Source organism: Gossypium hirsutum, chromosome D05 (genome assembly GCF_007990345.1).
Source record: "Gossypium hirsutum isolate 1008001.06 chromosome D05, Gossypium_hirsutum_v2.1, whole genome shotgun sequence".
NCBI classification, from domain to species: domain Eukaryota; kingdom Viridiplantae; phylum Streptophyta; class Magnoliopsida; order Malvales; family Malvaceae; genus Gossypium; species Gossypium hirsutum.
This window is the reverse complement of record NC_053441.1, coordinates 54,514,388-54,530,820: the sequence shown is the minus strand read 5'-3', so window position 1 is coordinate 54,530,820 and position 16,433 is coordinate 54,514,388. Positions and strand designations below refer to the sequence as shown.

Genomic DNA, 16,433 nt, shown 5'->3' with positions numbered 1-16,433 from the left:
TTAAAAAAGCAAAAAGGGGAGAGGCAGGAAAGAATTTGAGTTTGATAGCAGATATGCTATGCCAAAACGAGACCCTCTCCTTGGCCATTAACAAGTATTGCCTTTTAGCTACCAACCTCCAAAACTCTCCTGAATCCTCTAACAATTAGCATCATCTGATCTAAATCTAATTTCTGATGTGCAAGATCCATCAAGTGTCAAGCACAGAAAATAATTAATTCTCATCTTTCTTTTAGGATTTTTCTCAGAAAAGAAAAAAAAAGAAAGAGAAATTTAGAAAGACATTATTTTGAAAAACCTCTTGGGATTTTATTGATCTCTTTTCAGCTTATCTTACAACTGAGAAGTTCTCTCCCTTTTATAGGAAAATTCGGATAAGATTTTCCTCTATCAGATAAGAGAAAAATCTTCTTTTCTGATTACAATAGATAAGGAGGAATCTCCTTTTTCAAAAACTAAAGACAACATCTACTTTACAGACCATAGCTTTAAAGATAAGGACAAATTACATGACATCTTTTTAAACTTTTAATACAGACCGTAACTTTAAAGATAATAATAGATCACACAATATCTGTTTCTAATCACTATACTCTGTGCTAGCATCTGATCTGATATTCTGCTCCTCAATTCTTATCTCTTTTCTTAGTTTTGCTCTGTAGCACTTTTCTTCCCATCTGCTTCCTGGTGAGCTGTCAATATCCATGGGTGTTATTTTGTCTTTTTCCCATGCTAGGGTTTTTGTCCATGCTTGACTATAAAACGACGGGTAATCTTGTGACCATTCTTTTAAATCTGGAATATTCTCCTGATACTCCTTAAGTACTTCTTTCAACTTAGGCTGATATGATGTCAATGGTTCTGGATTGAAATCCCAATGTGCTAATACATCTCCTGGTGGCCATATCTCTGTGGGAATAATCCTGTTGAGTTGATAGAGATATTTTTTAAGTGCCTTGTAGTCATGAGGATATGTATCAATCTCTGCACGGTAGGTTTTATGAATCCAAGCTGTTGGAAAAGCTCCTAGCTGAGTTGATGCATCATTTTGCATAAAATATTGTAGTTTATAGAAAATGATCACCACACATGATGAAGAATTTTTAATCTGGTTAAGTGTTGAAGTAATCATCTCTAACCACTGGCTTAGAGAATAAAACCATCTAAGGAAAACAGCTAAGTTGAGAAACTGTGACTTTTCTTAAGGCTTAATATGTCAAACTGGATCCCAATATGGTAACAGGTGAGTGACATCCATTTTAATCCAAGAAACTCTATAAATTGGAATTTGATTGGATGAATAAATGGATTTCTTTTTGAATAAATATTAAATTTATAAATATTGATTTAATATGTAATTTAATACATAAATTTTAACTTAATATGTATAAATAAAATTTTAATTTTAATTAAATTGTACACAGTTAAAAAAAATTAAAACATACATTTATTTTCATATTGGATTAATATAATTTTTCATATATACAATATATGAATACAAAATTATAAAGTTGTTAATTATTTGTAAAATTACATGAAATCAAAATTTCATATCAAAGTTCAAACTTTTTTTTCTTTCAACCGGTTCTTACCCATTCGAAGGACTCCCTATCGGGTGGTATATTCTGAACGGGATGGGACATCAATTCAACCACCTAGTCAAAGTCAGATTTTTACAACACTGGTATTTTCATCCTTGAGTAAAAAAACTCTAAAATATATATTAGAAAAATCAATATTTAAAAGAAACACACACACACTCACAAAGTATTACTATTTCTAAAACAAAATTCATCCCCGTGAGAAAAGAATGCCAAATCATCATCACCTCTCATTAATCAAAGAAAAAAGATCAGAAAAGAAGAAATAATATACAACAGAGGGCCGGTTCAAGCTTAGATGAAGCAATCAAAATCCACTTGACTCAACTAACGAAGAGTAAGATTCATTTTCATCTAAAGTTGTAGATTTCCTACGTCCTTTGTTTGATGTTACATTTGCTGTAGTTTTTGACTGTCCAACTCCCACATCCAGTCCCACAATTTCAAACACTTCCAGCTTCTTAACCTTTGCTGTTTCCATGTCACCATCCCAGCAAGTTTCTGAAACAATTTCAAGCGCCTTTTCGGTTTTTTCCTCCGACACCAGGCTTCCGTTCTGCAGCAGGACGAGGTAAACTTGTTCTGCAGTGGCTTTGCGAATCTTGTAGATAAATGACATTTTAAGAAACAAAAAGAAATATTATAAGCAACCCCGGAGTAAGTGTTGATGCGGATATATATACATTCATGCACAAATAAATTCAAGGAAACTGAAAAGTTGGAATTACACATGTTTCTATTCAACAAACTCAGTCAACAAAACAGACCTTAGGGTACCGATGAGTAAGGAATGTGAGAAGATGAGAAAAGGCGCGGGAGTTGATAGGATCGGAAACTGAACAAATGTAACCAAGTATTGCAATGCCTGCATATAACTTAGAGAAGTCTTTTGATGCTTTCAATTCAACCGCCAGAGAATCCAAAACACCGGAACAGAAAGCCAAAGTATGCGCCTGTAAGTTAAAAATGCATTCCAAAGAAATATTCATAAGTTTGACATCTAAACAAATAAATTATTAAACCACAATTATTCCTCAACCTTTTTTTTTTTTTTTTGCAATATAAAGGAACTGATAAAACTTCCAAGCACCACCAAAAAGTCTCCACAATACTGACCGTAAGTTGAAACAGCAATGTACTGGCATTTCAGGCCAGTAAGGAAATCACTTATACGACCCTCAAAGCCACATATGTCAAAGCACATTAACTGATCTCTTTGAATTATGATATGGAAAAACAAATTTTTAATAATGCCACCATAAAGCAAGAATCAGAATTTATCTAGTATGGGAGAAAATTGAAATGACATCAAATTTTAAAACTACTCCCTTTATGAAAGAAAGCTCAGCTTGTTTATAACACAATGACTACGAAAGAACCATCTGATTGCCATTTGCATCTAAAAGTTGTGAGATATACTAAGTTGATAAATATAAAGCATGAAAACAGTTTGTTTCGACAAAAGAGAAGTAAAACATTGTTGCTAATAACCGGATAGAACAAAAAAAACCAAACAGCACAACTGCACAGGCTCAGGAGCAAGAGGGAATTAAAGAAACTAACCTCCATATCCAAGAATATCCTTTTGCTGAAAAGAATCTCAATTGTCTGCACTAAATGCATCACCAAATACATATATATGAGAAAAAGAAGATAATATTCCATAGTTAATTCATATCAAGAAAAATTAGAGGTTTCACAATACAATGGAATGCTTCTGTTATTTCTGTTCCTTGGTTAGCAGCAAATATCAAAACAAATACATAAAGATACAGTGTTTGAATTCAAAGACATGGTACAACAATTTCTCTGAGAAAGGTATCAAGAGGTTGAGTTACCTTCAATGTGGGTATAATAACCCTGTCACATCGCTTATACTGTTGGAGAATCCAAAGGATGTCCATGGATAACTTGCACAATTTGAGTTCTTCATTAACATCTTGTTCGACATTAAGATATTCCAGAAAAGCTGACAATGATGCCTTCCTCAAAGAATCTTGCAAGCCACCAATTGAAATAACTAAACCAGACAGCACTGGTCTGCTATAACAACTGAATTGAAGTAATTGAACAAATCGCGGATATGAAAAGGTAGGTACCTACAAGCAAGAACATAATGGCATTTTAATATAACATCTGAAAGTACCCAAATCAAACTGGACAACAAGTGACACATAACTACTTACTCCCCACTTTAGATCTGTTTCGTTCGGAACAATTTCTTCTATCTTTTCCCTATATGGTATAAAAGGAACGAAAATTTCCTTGTGGTACAGAATCCTTTGGAGAACCTTAGCAGCCACTTCTCTTAGTTTATCCATCTTTTCTACAGCTTGCTTGGAGATCCCTCCCACTAAATTGGTAGCAAGATTTACATCAAAAAACAAGCACATTTGATTTTCTTCAACAACATTGTTATTAGGTTGCTTCGACATAGATTCAAGTATGTCTGCTTTCCCTGTAGAACTCATGGAATCTCTCTTACAGAGGATATATGTACATCTTTCTAGGCCTTCCATAGCAGCCTCACGAACCCAGGAACCCACATCTCCTCTGTTATCAATTGAATAGTCCTCAAGAGCTTTAAACAAACTAACCATTACCTCATTCTTCATGAGATGAAATAGAGACATGTTGTCTTCTACAGAATGAATATCAGAACTTTCTCTTTCCTGAGCTAATGTCTCACAAACAGATACAAGTCCTTTGACAGAATTAACTCGTGCTTCAGCATCTCTATCCTCAGGGTTATCCTACACAGAAAACAGACTTATATCATCAGAAATCCCCACATAAGGCTGTAAATGAACTGAGCCAATCCAAGTATCAGCTTGTTCAAACTCTGACAAAATTTAAACAAGCACAAACAAAATCATTCTCAGTGCTCAGATTATTTATCTTATTTAACTTTTAACAAATTCAAGCTCTTGTAATTAATCACTACAAAAGATTTTAATCCCAAATATTAAGACTTGGACTCGGCTCAGCCTAGCAATCAATGCAGCCAACCGAAAAACTATATGCCATTTATGAAGGAGCCAAATGGCCCTTATGGTAAAATCAAATTGGATCAAGTTTGGATTTGGGAGGATCAGGCAGTTATTTGGGTTTAGGTTAGATTTGATAGGCCCAGATGAGCCATAACTGAACTAGTTTATGAGCCTTTCAACAAAGCATCCGTTCACTTACACTCTTGCATCCATAGTTCTTCAACCAAGAAACTTATTCAAAGTGAGAACTTATACCTCAATTGCACAAGAGCTGCAAAGCTTCAAAATCACATCCTTCCACTGATTAGCCAACATTTCATAGGGAAGAACACCCAATGCCATTGCAGATCCTCTTCTTACAGCAACATTTGAATCATTCAAGAGTTGTAGGTATTTCAACGTTATATTATTACTAACCGCACCTTTATTATCAGTAGCAACAAGGTATGCTTGTACAAAGTGTTTTAGGGCTTTCACAGCTGCAGTCTGTATGTCAGATAATAATTTAGATTCTCAATTCAAGTTATTAAATTAATTAAAGGGAAAATTCAATTTTAAGAAAAGAAAATCTTATAGCAAAAATGCACCTGTATCTGAGAGTTAGGGTGCCTTAGATTCTCATTAAGGGAGTCAATCAAACTTCGTTTTACTTTCTCTGGTAAAGGAACTCGAGAAAATGAGATGCATTCAATAAACCGGGAAACAGCTGCCCGCATTATTTCTCCACCCTTCCCCCGATAGAGGCGTGCTTTCTCAATAGCTGGAACGATACCAGAAACTTGTTTCTGTTTATCTGTGTATATATAAACACAACAGTAGGGAAAACTGTGGCTCAATTTCTAGATTTGAAGCTTGAACATAATAGAAATTTATACTTGATTGAATGAGAAACTGAGATAAAATATGACAAACTATAGCAGCAGACAAGATCTTATTTTAAGTAAATGCATTTTCTGAATCTTGAAGATGAATTGCTACCATCATGGAACATAAGAAGGCTCTTTGACTCATGGCATCTGCCTTTATATCTCCCCCCCCCCTGGGTCCCTAATCGAACTCCTATAGGATACTAAATCAATCAACTCAATCCACAAAGCCTATACTACAGCAGCAACTGCCAGTAACTCGCCTTTATTTTTATAAACATTTTCAAACGACTAAGATTTTTGACCAATTCTATTTTTTTTCCATAAATGTTTCTGAAACATTGCATTACTCAACATATATAATGGTGCAGTCACAAATTCTCAATTCAAGAAATTATTCCATCAGAACCAGGAATAGATAAGAATAACCAAAAACAAGGATTAAAATAAAAATCTAAACAAACACTGAGCAATTATTCGGTTTACATTAAGATAAATTTAGTCAAAATTTCCATACTAACTATATACTTAAAGGGCCAGGAAAGTGGCTTACCATTGGGAAGATCATAACCGCACTGATGTAGAGCCAGAACAAGTTCTCCAGCCGCTAAGGTTGCACCATGGCGTGTGCATAAATCAGATGACAGAGTAAAAGGAATTAACTTTTCCAGAACAAAGTCCGCAAAGTATGCAGCATCATATCTGACAAGAGCAGCAAGTGCCTCTGTGGCAAGCTCTCTCAAGCTCCTATCCTGAAGAAATCAAGTACAATTTGTACATAAGTCATCAGTTCCTAAAACTACTTAACATCAAAAGTCGCCGTACCCAAAAAGAAAAAAGGGAAATGATTAAAATTGGTTATATATGACCACTATAATAAATCAGCAAAAATAACAAAATGTCCTAGCGCATGCCATATGCTCAGCTCAAACATATACCACAACTAGGATGTTTCATTTAGAAAAAAAAGAAAGGGCTAAAGGTATTAACAAATAGCAATAACAGCCAAGAGGAAAAAATAATGAAAATGTTATATAAACAAGAAATCCTTAACGCTCTGATTCTTGCTAGGAAAAAATAATGAAAATGTTATAAGCCCAATCAACATTACAACATCCAAAAAGTTAAACTTTCTCTAATAAACATAATTGTTAAACTTATAGTTCAGACCATACCCAGTGAGAGATCTTGCTATGCAGAAGCTCATCCACAAATGGATGAAGATACCTTTCATACTGAGCAATACAGGTGGCAACATGAATGTAAGAGTTTGTTCGCGATGAAAGCGAAAGGTAATCAGCAGTATTCACTATGTCAATTCCATGTGGGTAATTCCCCTGTCTTCCAACATTCTCCTGAAAAGCAGCTGCTGCAGCTCTTCTACAGTTAACCTAATGAAAATATCAAATTAGCATGGTGAAATAATAGTAATAAAATATTATGTGCATACGCAGAATTTATAACATGGCACATGACAAATGCACAAAGGTCAGCACCTCACGATCATAGCATGCCACACTTAATAGGTGGGGAGAAAGCTGTTCCAATACATTTCTCATATCTGTATGATGATATGCACGGCCAAATGCCCAACAAACATAGGCAGCAGCATCACGTACATGAGATCCAACGCTATGTGGGCCTCTTCGGACATCATAATGTAATGCCTGTCAAGAAGACTGCTCATAATCAGCAAATAAATTCGAGCCTTATCCTTAAAAGCGCTTGAAGTAAGCAATTTCCATTTAAAATGCAAGTAAACCAGGCTCAAGCACTGAATTTTCATCTGGGATGAAATTTTACAACCAAATTAGCTTCCCAGGATTCAAGGAGAACTTCATCTAGGGTTCATAGTAATCGATTCCTTTGAGAAGGTTGAAAACCACACAACCTTTATAACAACAGGTACAACTTTGGGGAGACTAGAAGGTAAGAGCAACCCTCTCCTTGCCAATTCAGCCAATGCTAAGCAACCCCCATGCCAAGAACCATCTCCCTGAAAAACAGTACATATCGGCATTCAGCATGACTTATAAATTCTCAACAAGCTAAAAATGGTTTAAGAACAATTTTAGAAGGAATGCAAGTGCCACATGATATTGCTAGAAATGCATAATTAATCCAATTTCCCATCTCATTAGGGGAGATTAAGATTGAGAGCAACAACACCAGCATACCTCACCAGGTGCAAACAGCTCCAATACAGATGACAAGACCTCCTCTGAGAGCCCAGATGTTAAACGTGAAGTTACACGGCCTATACCTTTTGCAGCAGACCAACGTACAACGGTGTCCTGCATATCAAATCTCAGATCAAATCAGCAGTCTAAAAGAACAGGAAAAAAAATGAACACATTGCTCATCTACAATAGTCCACATATTCATGTAAACTTCTATCTATTAGTTGGTTAGGCTAGTGCTACATTCTACAATGCTATGATAATCTTCAACAACTGGAACACTTCCAATTTCACACTCATGTGGGTACAACATTTCCAATCAGCCTACATTATTTCAGAGGGATGGAAATTCCATAAATAGTCATATTGAAGTTTTATTTAAGGGTGCCACCAAGGACTCCTTAACACCAAGGGAACCAAAATATGACATTTTCACAAATGATAATGTGAGCAAGGTAAATAGAAGTCCAGAGATGACAACACCATTCAAAGCTTCCTACGAGCTAGTTTACACAAGAAAAAAAAAAGTTCACATTATGGGATCGTACTCTTAAGACATACCGTATCTTTCAATCCAGAAAGTAACACCTCAATAACCTCTTCTACAATCTCAGGAACATCCATATCTTCATCTTCTGGACAGTTGGAATTTTCTTCTGATTCAGAGTTTTCTAGAATCACACCATGGTTTAATTGATTATTCTTGTTGGATGCACTCAAAGAAATATTCTCTCCAAGTGAGCTTGCTCTTCCCTACATAAAAGGCAAACAAAAAGGTGAGAAAGCACCATCAATGTAGAACCGTATCCATTCAACACAAAGATCAGTGATAAAACAAGAACTGCACCAAGATGATAAATTAAATTTGAAGCCCAAGCTAATTAGTACCAGTAATGACTCAAAAGCATAAGATATATATTACCAAGCAAATTTTGCAAGATTTATCATTCTTTTGATGGAAACTTTGCATGTTACATAGGATCTTTGATGAACAAGTATTTCAACACTTAAAAAATTAGCATAATATTGCGCTTAGACCAATTTAGTAGTTTTCATCTGTGAAGCAACCCCCAATTATATGTAGTTCACAACCAGAAAGCTATGCATTCAACAACACTAACCACATAGCGCCAGGTAGGTAAACGATGAGGGAGGCAAGTAAGTCCAATTCTTTGAGTTAACTTCACTAGATACTTGCGAAGCAAAGGACTCCTAGAAGCAGAACCTGACTTGATCAACACAGAGACGTCATTCCAGATGGTAGGAACAACATCCAGCAAAACTTTCCTGCTGCCAGCCTGACAACAGTAAATAGTACCAATGAGATTGATATACTAAGATAATTAAAGCAATACAAAATAGCAGTAACCTTATTAATACAATAGAAAGAACTTTCTTACCATAGGTTAATAACCTACAGAGTAATTTCAAGCGGATCATAGTTTTTTTTTATAATGATAGATATAGAAATGATACCACTAGAGTATCCTTTTATACTAGGTTAGCTATATGATTTTTGATATTATACTCTTTTATATTTCCTTCATATCTAGTTAATATAGATTATACACACCTTAAAAATGGCAGCAAGGGCTTCCACAGCTCCTATCAACTGAAAATGACTTACTACATCATCTGCTGTTGAAGATAAAACTTCTTGAGTCCATTCAATAAAGCTGAAAACAAAAGTAACAAGAAGCACCTAGTTAACTTACCCTGAAACTAAATTAAATTAAATTAGAGCATAATAACTAGAGAGAAATGCCTAATGCAAGCAAAGATGAAGACCTGGACAAAGCCTTGGGCATATCCGGTCGTGTCAAAAGCTTTGAGAGTAGTAATCCAGCCATAGTACGCATTGGACCGGCATTCGAAAGGTAATCTTTAGAAAACCCTATAATCCTCAACACCAAAGGAGCCACCTCATCTACACCAATACTACCACTACTGTTCACAATGCTAGTATCAACAGAAGAAATATCAAACGGAACCAAAACAAGAATCGAAAGCCACAAAAGCATTACACATTTGGCCTCCATTTCTCCTGTGCTTTCTTGCCGTACCGATGTCACAGAAGATGTGTTGTGGCATTTTTCTAAGAGAGAAACGGCAAGTTCTAGATCAGAAACTTGATGCGGAAAGAACTTGATAACAGCTTTGTAACCGGAAACAGTAACAAGAGAATAAATAATAATGGATATAGGCTTGATTATTTGAAGAATCTCATCAGAATCAATGCCTAATTCGATTGTTTTAGACCGGATAATGAACATTAAAGGAGAGATCATGCTTTCTAAGTAGGGTTCTAGCAGTTGGCCTTGTTCTTGGTACTTATCCATCTGAAAACAGAAAAGAGAGAGAGAGAGAGAGAGAGAGAGAGAGAAAGAACTGATTAAAAATCAAAATTTTGAAACTGGGTGTTAGAAAAATGAGAGAGGATGAGAAATTACGATGGAACGGATCTTGTGAACGGAGGAAGGATCTGAGACGCGGCCATTGGAAACAATGTCATCTAAGAGAGATTTTACAAGTTTCCACTCTTGAAGAAAGTACCTTTGTAGAACCCTTTCCTTTGAATCATGCTCATCGTCTTCTTCATCGTTGGCTGCAATCCCCATTTCCTCCTCTTTCTTGCAAGTCTCTTCTTCTCTCGTTGCCATTTAGCCCAAATTTCTTGAAAGATGAAAGAAAGACAAGGGCCTCAATCTCAAAACTTGAGAGTGTCACTCCCTTAAACTCTGATGACTGATCTCAAGCACCTAATTCAAGCTGAATCTGATTTCAAACACTCATGCTGACAATTTTTTTCCCTTCTGTTATATTTCTAATTGGTCCAATTAGTCCCTCTAATTTGAGAGATTTACCAAAAAAAGCCAAATTTTTTATAAAATTACCGAAATAGGCCAGTTTTTAATTATTTACCGGGCTGGACCGTTTCCCCCAAAATCGCGCCACGTCGGAGCGATGTCAGGGGACGGGGCAGAAGGTCGCGTCCACGTCAGCGCGACCTGCTGACGTGGACGCGATGTCGACGCGCGCGTGAACAGTGCCCAACGGTCAAAAAATTGACCGTTGCCCCCCAAACGGTCAAATTTTTTTTTACTATATAAGGGCGCGATTTCCTTCCACGTCAGCAGGTCGCGCTGACGTAAACGCGATGTCGACACGCGCGTGAACAGTGCCCAACGGTCAAAAAATTGACCGTTGTCCCCCCTCCAAACGGTCATATTTTTTTTACTATATAAACCCCCCACCCCTTTTATTTTCACAAACAAATTCAATATCAATTTCTTTCAAAAATTCTCTCAATTCCTTTCAAAATTTCTCTTAATTCCCTTCAAAATTTCCATCAATTTCCTTCCAAAATTCTCTCAAACTCTCAAATTCCTTCCAAAATCCTCTCAATTTCCTTCAAAAAATCTCCAAATCCATATTAAATTTCTTTTTCCATTAAATTTCATTTTTTTAAGAAAATTTTAAATTTTTTTTATTTTTTTAAATAATTTTAAAATTTTTAATATTTTCAACAATGGCCGGATCATTGATTCGTCTTGATAGGAATCACATATCGGTGGAGCAAATGAACATGGTAAGTATTAAATTTAAATTTTAAATTTTTTAAGATATTTTTATTTATGTATTTTTAGATATTTATTAATATATTTTTTGTTATAAAAGGCTGAAGATCGGGTATTAGAATGCAATATTCGGAATATGCATGCTCTATCACCGTTAGTAGAGAACTACCTGCGGGAAGCGGGATTTTGGCACGTGGCGACGGTAGGCCGGGGATGCAAGTTGGAGCCGAAACTGATCAGTGCGTTGATCGAGAGGTGGAGACCTGAGACGCACACATTTCATCTTCCATGTGGAGAGTGCACTATCACTCTAGAAGATGTCCATTTGCATTTGGGATTGCCGGTGGATGGGCACCCAGTGACCGGGTCTGCCCAATCTAGCAATTAGGAGACGGTGTGCTACGAGCTTTTGGGCGTCGTTCCGGATAAAATGGATGGAGGTAAGGTGGAGATGGGCTGGTTACGTGCCACCTTCCCCGGTCTGAATGAAAATTCAACCGAGATTAAAAGAATCCGATATGCTCGATCATACATTCTTCAAATAATTGGAGGCTATCTCATGGCCGACACATCACGGAGCCGTGTACATCTAAGGTGGCTGCTAAAACTCGTTTATTTTAGAGCAGCCGGTGAATTTAGTTGGGGGTCTGCCGTCTTGGCAACATTATATCGGGAGATGTGTGGGGCGACCAAACCGAGGAGAGCAAAAATCGGAGGTTGCCTGTCACTACTGCAATCATGGGCACGGTTTCGCTTTCCATTTCTACGTCCTCGAGTGAACCACCCATATACATTCCCACTCGTAACGAGGTAAATTTTATATTACATTTTGAAATTGATATGTAGATTTTGTAAGAATAAAAGAATGCTAAAAATTTATTTAATTAGGTGGAACCATCTGGCAAGTTATCGTGGAATACGGACTGAACTTGAAGATATATGGCTTCTATTGGAGCAACGCTCGGAAGTAGAAGTAAGTATTATTGCAAATAGATATTTCCATACATTCGCTCGTGGATTGATATTTAGTATTTAGTATTATGTATATATGTAATATTTCTATCATGTTCATGTAGTTTCAATGGACACCATACGAGGATTCGACAGTCCGGGCAGTAATCCCGGAAGAGTTTTTACAAAATCCGAACGCTTGGCACGTGAAAGTGGTGTTGATCAACTATGCAACCGTGGAGCCTCACCAGACAGACAGAGTCCTACGACAGTTTGGATGTAGACAACCGATCCCTGCGGACCCTGAGGAGTTTGACGAGCACCACAAAATCGACCTTCGGCTATTAGGTACGGATTGGCCGTTGTACTGGTCAGTGTACATAAAAATGTGGAAAAATCGGAATGAATATCTACCTACTCGGGAACCAATCATCGTTCCCGAGTTAGCGTGCGTTCCAGAATACATGCCATGGTTTAGGGCCCATGGGAAGCCGTATTTACTTACGCCGGAGGAGAGGCGGCGGCAAATACGTGTCGGAAGGGAAATGCGCGGGCCTTAAAATCCAAGGGGACAAAACTACGAGGGCAGCCCCTCAACGAGGCCCAGACATTCACCCGGTTCATCATCAGCGACCATGCAATCACCGTCCCCAACGAGAGCACCAACGCAGTCACCTGGCGCAGCCATTCAACAGATGATACCCACGCATTCACCTTTCCCTATGATGCCAGGTATGTTTCCTAGCCCTTATATGTACCCTAACCCGTACATGTATCCTTTTCCGAATCCTATGGCAGGTTGGAGCCAAATGCCCGGATCAGCTCCATTTCCTGTAATGCCGAGCGGACCACCGATAACTAGGCCATCGGAGCAGGAGGGGTCGCAAGGGGGGCCGTCGGGGAGCTCTCCTTTTTACCAATCGCCAGCAACGCATGGCTTTCAAACTCCGTCGCCGTTCATGATGCAAACACTTCCACATACACTATTCTTTGAAGGTGGATCATCGTCCCAAGTCTGACAACCAGATGTCGAACCGGAAGAACCAGAATCCCCACCGGAGGAACAACAACCGCCGCTGGAAGCTAGAGAAAGGAGGAATCCAGCGCGTAACCGTCGACTGCCGCCATGCGGAACTGAATCCCCCGGTCATAAACATTGATTATCGTATTAAAATTAATCATTTGATGTAATGAATTAGAAGTTTATGACGATGTAATACAAATAGAATTTTTTCCGAGTTATTTTGACATTATTTGATTAAAATCCCTAACCCTACTTAATTAAAAACCCTAACCTAACCTAATTTAATTAAAAACCCTAACCTTATTTTAATTAAATTAAAAACTCTAACCTTATTTTAATTAAATTAAAAACCCTAACCTAACCTACTTAAATTAAAAACCCTAACCTAACGTAATTTAATTAAAAACCCTAACCTAATTTAATTAAATTAAAAACCCTAACCCTAACCTAACCTAATTTAATTAAAAACCCTAACCTAATTTAATTAAAAACCCTAACCTACTTAAATTAAAAACCCTAATTAAATTGTAGTTTTACATAATGTTGGATTTCGCAAAATGTTTTGACTGGTACTAACATTTAAGAAATTGTAGTAATTTGATAATTTAACCAAAATTTAATACAATTATCAATACATAATTGAATAAAAGGTAATTTCTTCTATAATTACATTCAACTATTGCGATTAGGGCATGATCGACATGTCGGACTCACCTTCTAACCCACAATCATCTGCAGCGTACGACGTCCCCTCACCGGTTGATGTCGTAGGTAGTACGTCATCCCTTCTTCTAGGCATTTGATAACGCCCCCAATTGGATGTAGATTGCCATCCAGTAGAACTTGATGCGGTTCTCCAGCTCGTATTTCCAGCGTCAACCGTCGAGCCACCGACGTACATGTCCCATCCACCGACAGAGTGTCTTGGGGGGATGTGCATTCGACACCGCTACAGAACATGGGCTGTTCCGTATTTTGTAACACGCTAACAGAGTGTCGGCCAGGGGTCGTGTATACATCTCGAACACCGGACGGAAGTACATCATTTGGTGACGTAAATTGTACATAAAACTCAATATAAGTTGCTCCGCTAGCAAGATGAGCCTGCACCATTGCCTCCAAGCTACGAGCACCTTTTATGTCGAACGAGTCATATGTCACCGGATCAACAGAAGAACAAAATCGATACATCATTGACTGAACTTTCATTGGCGTGGTTCCGAAGATTTTACGCCTAATTCTTTTACGGAGTTCTGTCAAATCTATGTTTTGGCTAAATGACAGTCGCATCGTATTCTCCGACAAAAAAACAACACCATTCTCGGTGTGGCAAACCTCACCATCGTAGTAAATAACAGCACTAATACGTTCACTCATTTTGAAACTCTAAATTTCCTAACCCTAACCTAAAATGTTTCTGCTCTGAGTTATGCATTCTAAGAAAATTCTCTGCCTAATTTATAGCCTCAGCCCAAACTTACTACTGTAGCGAAATCGCGTCCACGAGGGCGCGATTTGACACTATTTGCTCAGAAACGTCAAAAAAAAATTATTTCCTACATGACCAACTGTAGCGAAATCGCGTCCACGAGGGCGCGATTTGACACTATTTGCTCAGAAACGTCAAAAAAAATTATTTCCTACATGACCAACTGTAGCGAAATCGCGTCCACGAGGGCGCGATTTCACAATTTCTTCTCATATAGCATCCTGGTATCAGCAATTTTATACTATTTCCTCAGAAAACGTCAAAAAAAAATTATTTCTCACATGACCACTGTAGCGAAATCGCGTCCACGAGGCCACTATTTCACAATTTCTTCTTAAATAGCATCCTAGTAGAAGCGATTTCCCACTATTTAACCAGAAACGTCAACTCGAAAAAAAATTTCCTGGATCCCTAACTCCTAAAAAGCCTGCACCCTAAACCCTAAAAGCCATAAAACCCAGGTGTAAAAATCAAGGTCAAAATCGCGTTCCCTATACCGCGCTAAGTGACAGGAGGTCGCGTCCACGTCAGCGCGACCTGCTGACGTGGACGCGACCTTCTGCCCCGTCCCCTGACATCGCTCCGACGTGGCGCGATTTTGAGGGAAATGGCCCAGTCCGGTAAATAATAAAAAAACCGGCCTATTTCGGTAATTTTAAAAAAATTTGGGCTTTTTTTGGTAAATCCCTCCTCTAATTTGGTTGATTTTATGGTATATTATATTTATTTCATGAAAGAACAGATGGATAATTAAATATATATCTTTAAGACTAATTTTATTAACCTCAGTCAAATTAGAACTGTCCATGCGTTGAGCCGGCTAATGTCAGAAAATAGGCTTAAAATTTTGTCTAAGTTCGACTCTGATAAAAATACTAAAATTTGAACCCGATTTGCTTGTATTAAATTTTTTTATATTATTTTTCTATAATTTTCTAAAATTGAATACATCAAAAATACTAAAAACATTAAAATACATGCTTCTAAACAAATGGAAAATAATTTTTAAAAAACTTTATACTTCAATAACACTAACATAGGTGCAACTTACAGTAACATAGGTGCAATTTAATAAGCAAATGCTTCTGAAAAAGTAGCAAAATTAACAACAAAATAAGAGTTGTACAATATCCAAACAATAACAACAGAATAGTAGCAATATGATAGTGAAATAACAACAAAACAGTGACAAGATAGCAATTTTTTTTTCTTTTTGCAAATTCAGGTAGGACCCAAGCAAAAAAAGTCTTTTCCAAAGCCCGACCAATTTTCTAAATGGGCCTTATATTTTTTACCAAACTCATTTTTTGAGTCTATATTTTTATTCAAACCTTCTCACCCCATAGACAGGTCTAAATACAATAAAATTTTAATATCAAATATTATAATTTCAGTATTATTAAACATACATATCTAATAATATAATTTATATTTTAACAAATTATTTAATGTTACAAATTTATTTTATTAAATAAAACTTAACAATAATAATGTTGTAAATACATTAATAATGGATGTCTATAATCCCATTAAACTCCCATTAAAGTGATGAAATAAATTTCACCCAAAAAAAAAGTGATCCAATGAAACAATTAATAAAACTTATTCACTTATACTTCATTGAATGTAAAGAAATTTATAAATAAAACTCGTTGTAAGTGAAATTTGAATACGAGAAAAATCTCCCGTACTTTTCATTTACTTATTTATTATTATTATTTTCTTAATTTTTCTATAACATGTTATCAACAAAG

General features: G+C 36.7%; 1 protein-coding gene across 3 annotated transcripts; it reads right to left on the bottom strand.

The window, feature by feature from the left end:
- Positions 1–1,811: 1,811 nt before the first annotated feature.
- On the bottom strand, positions 1,812–10,433 carry LOC107904016 (tubulin-folding cofactor D). 3 transcript variants are annotated; one of them, XM_016830266.2, is made up of 17 exons: positions 10,088–10,431; positions 9,426–9,976; positions 9,211–9,313; positions 8,759–8,935; positions 8,199–8,390; positions 7,635–7,751; positions 7,349–7,453; positions 6,954–7,124; positions 6,633–6,848; positions 6,011–6,209; positions 5,179–5,384; positions 4,847–5,077; positions 3,788–4,354; positions 3,440–3,700; positions 3,165–3,209; positions 2,369–2,554; positions 1,812–2,202 (listed from the first exon to the last, which is right to left on the bottom strand). In XM_016830266.2, the coding sequence occupies exons 1-17, from the start codon at positions 10,295–10,297 to the stop codon at positions 1,909–1,911; spliced, it is 3,831 nt and encodes a 1,276-aa protein (XP_016685755.2). In that variant the 5' UTR covers positions 10,298–10,431; the 3' UTR covers positions 1,812–1,908. The 3 variants fall into 3 exon arrangements, with proteins under 3 accessions (XP_016685755.2, XP_040948121.1, XP_040948122.1); XM_041092187.1 differs by lacking the exon at positions 1,812–2,202 and having other exon boundaries at positions 3,165–3,214; positions 10,088–10,432; XM_041092188.1 differs by lacking the exons at positions 1,812–2,202; positions 2,369–2,554; positions 3,165–3,209 and having other exon boundaries at positions 3,485–3,700; positions 3,781–4,354; positions 10,088–10,433.
- Positions 10,434–16,433: the final 6,000 nt, after the last annotated feature.

Bases quoted from the DNA above. Each gene is read 5' to 3' on its own strand.
- LOC107904016 (XM_016830266.2), bottom strand. From the start codon at position 10,297: ATGGCAACGAGAGAAGAAGAGACTTGCAAGAAAGAGGAGGAAATGGGG. The intron at 6,210-6,632 runs GTATGGTCTGAA...TGATTTCTTCAG, and splicing joins ATAGCAAGATCTCTCACTGG to GATAGGAGCTTGAGAGAGCT. The intron at 2,555-3,164 runs GTTAGTTTCTTT...TTTAACTTACAG, and splicing joins GGATATTCTTGGATATGGAG to GCGCATACTTTGGCTTTCTG.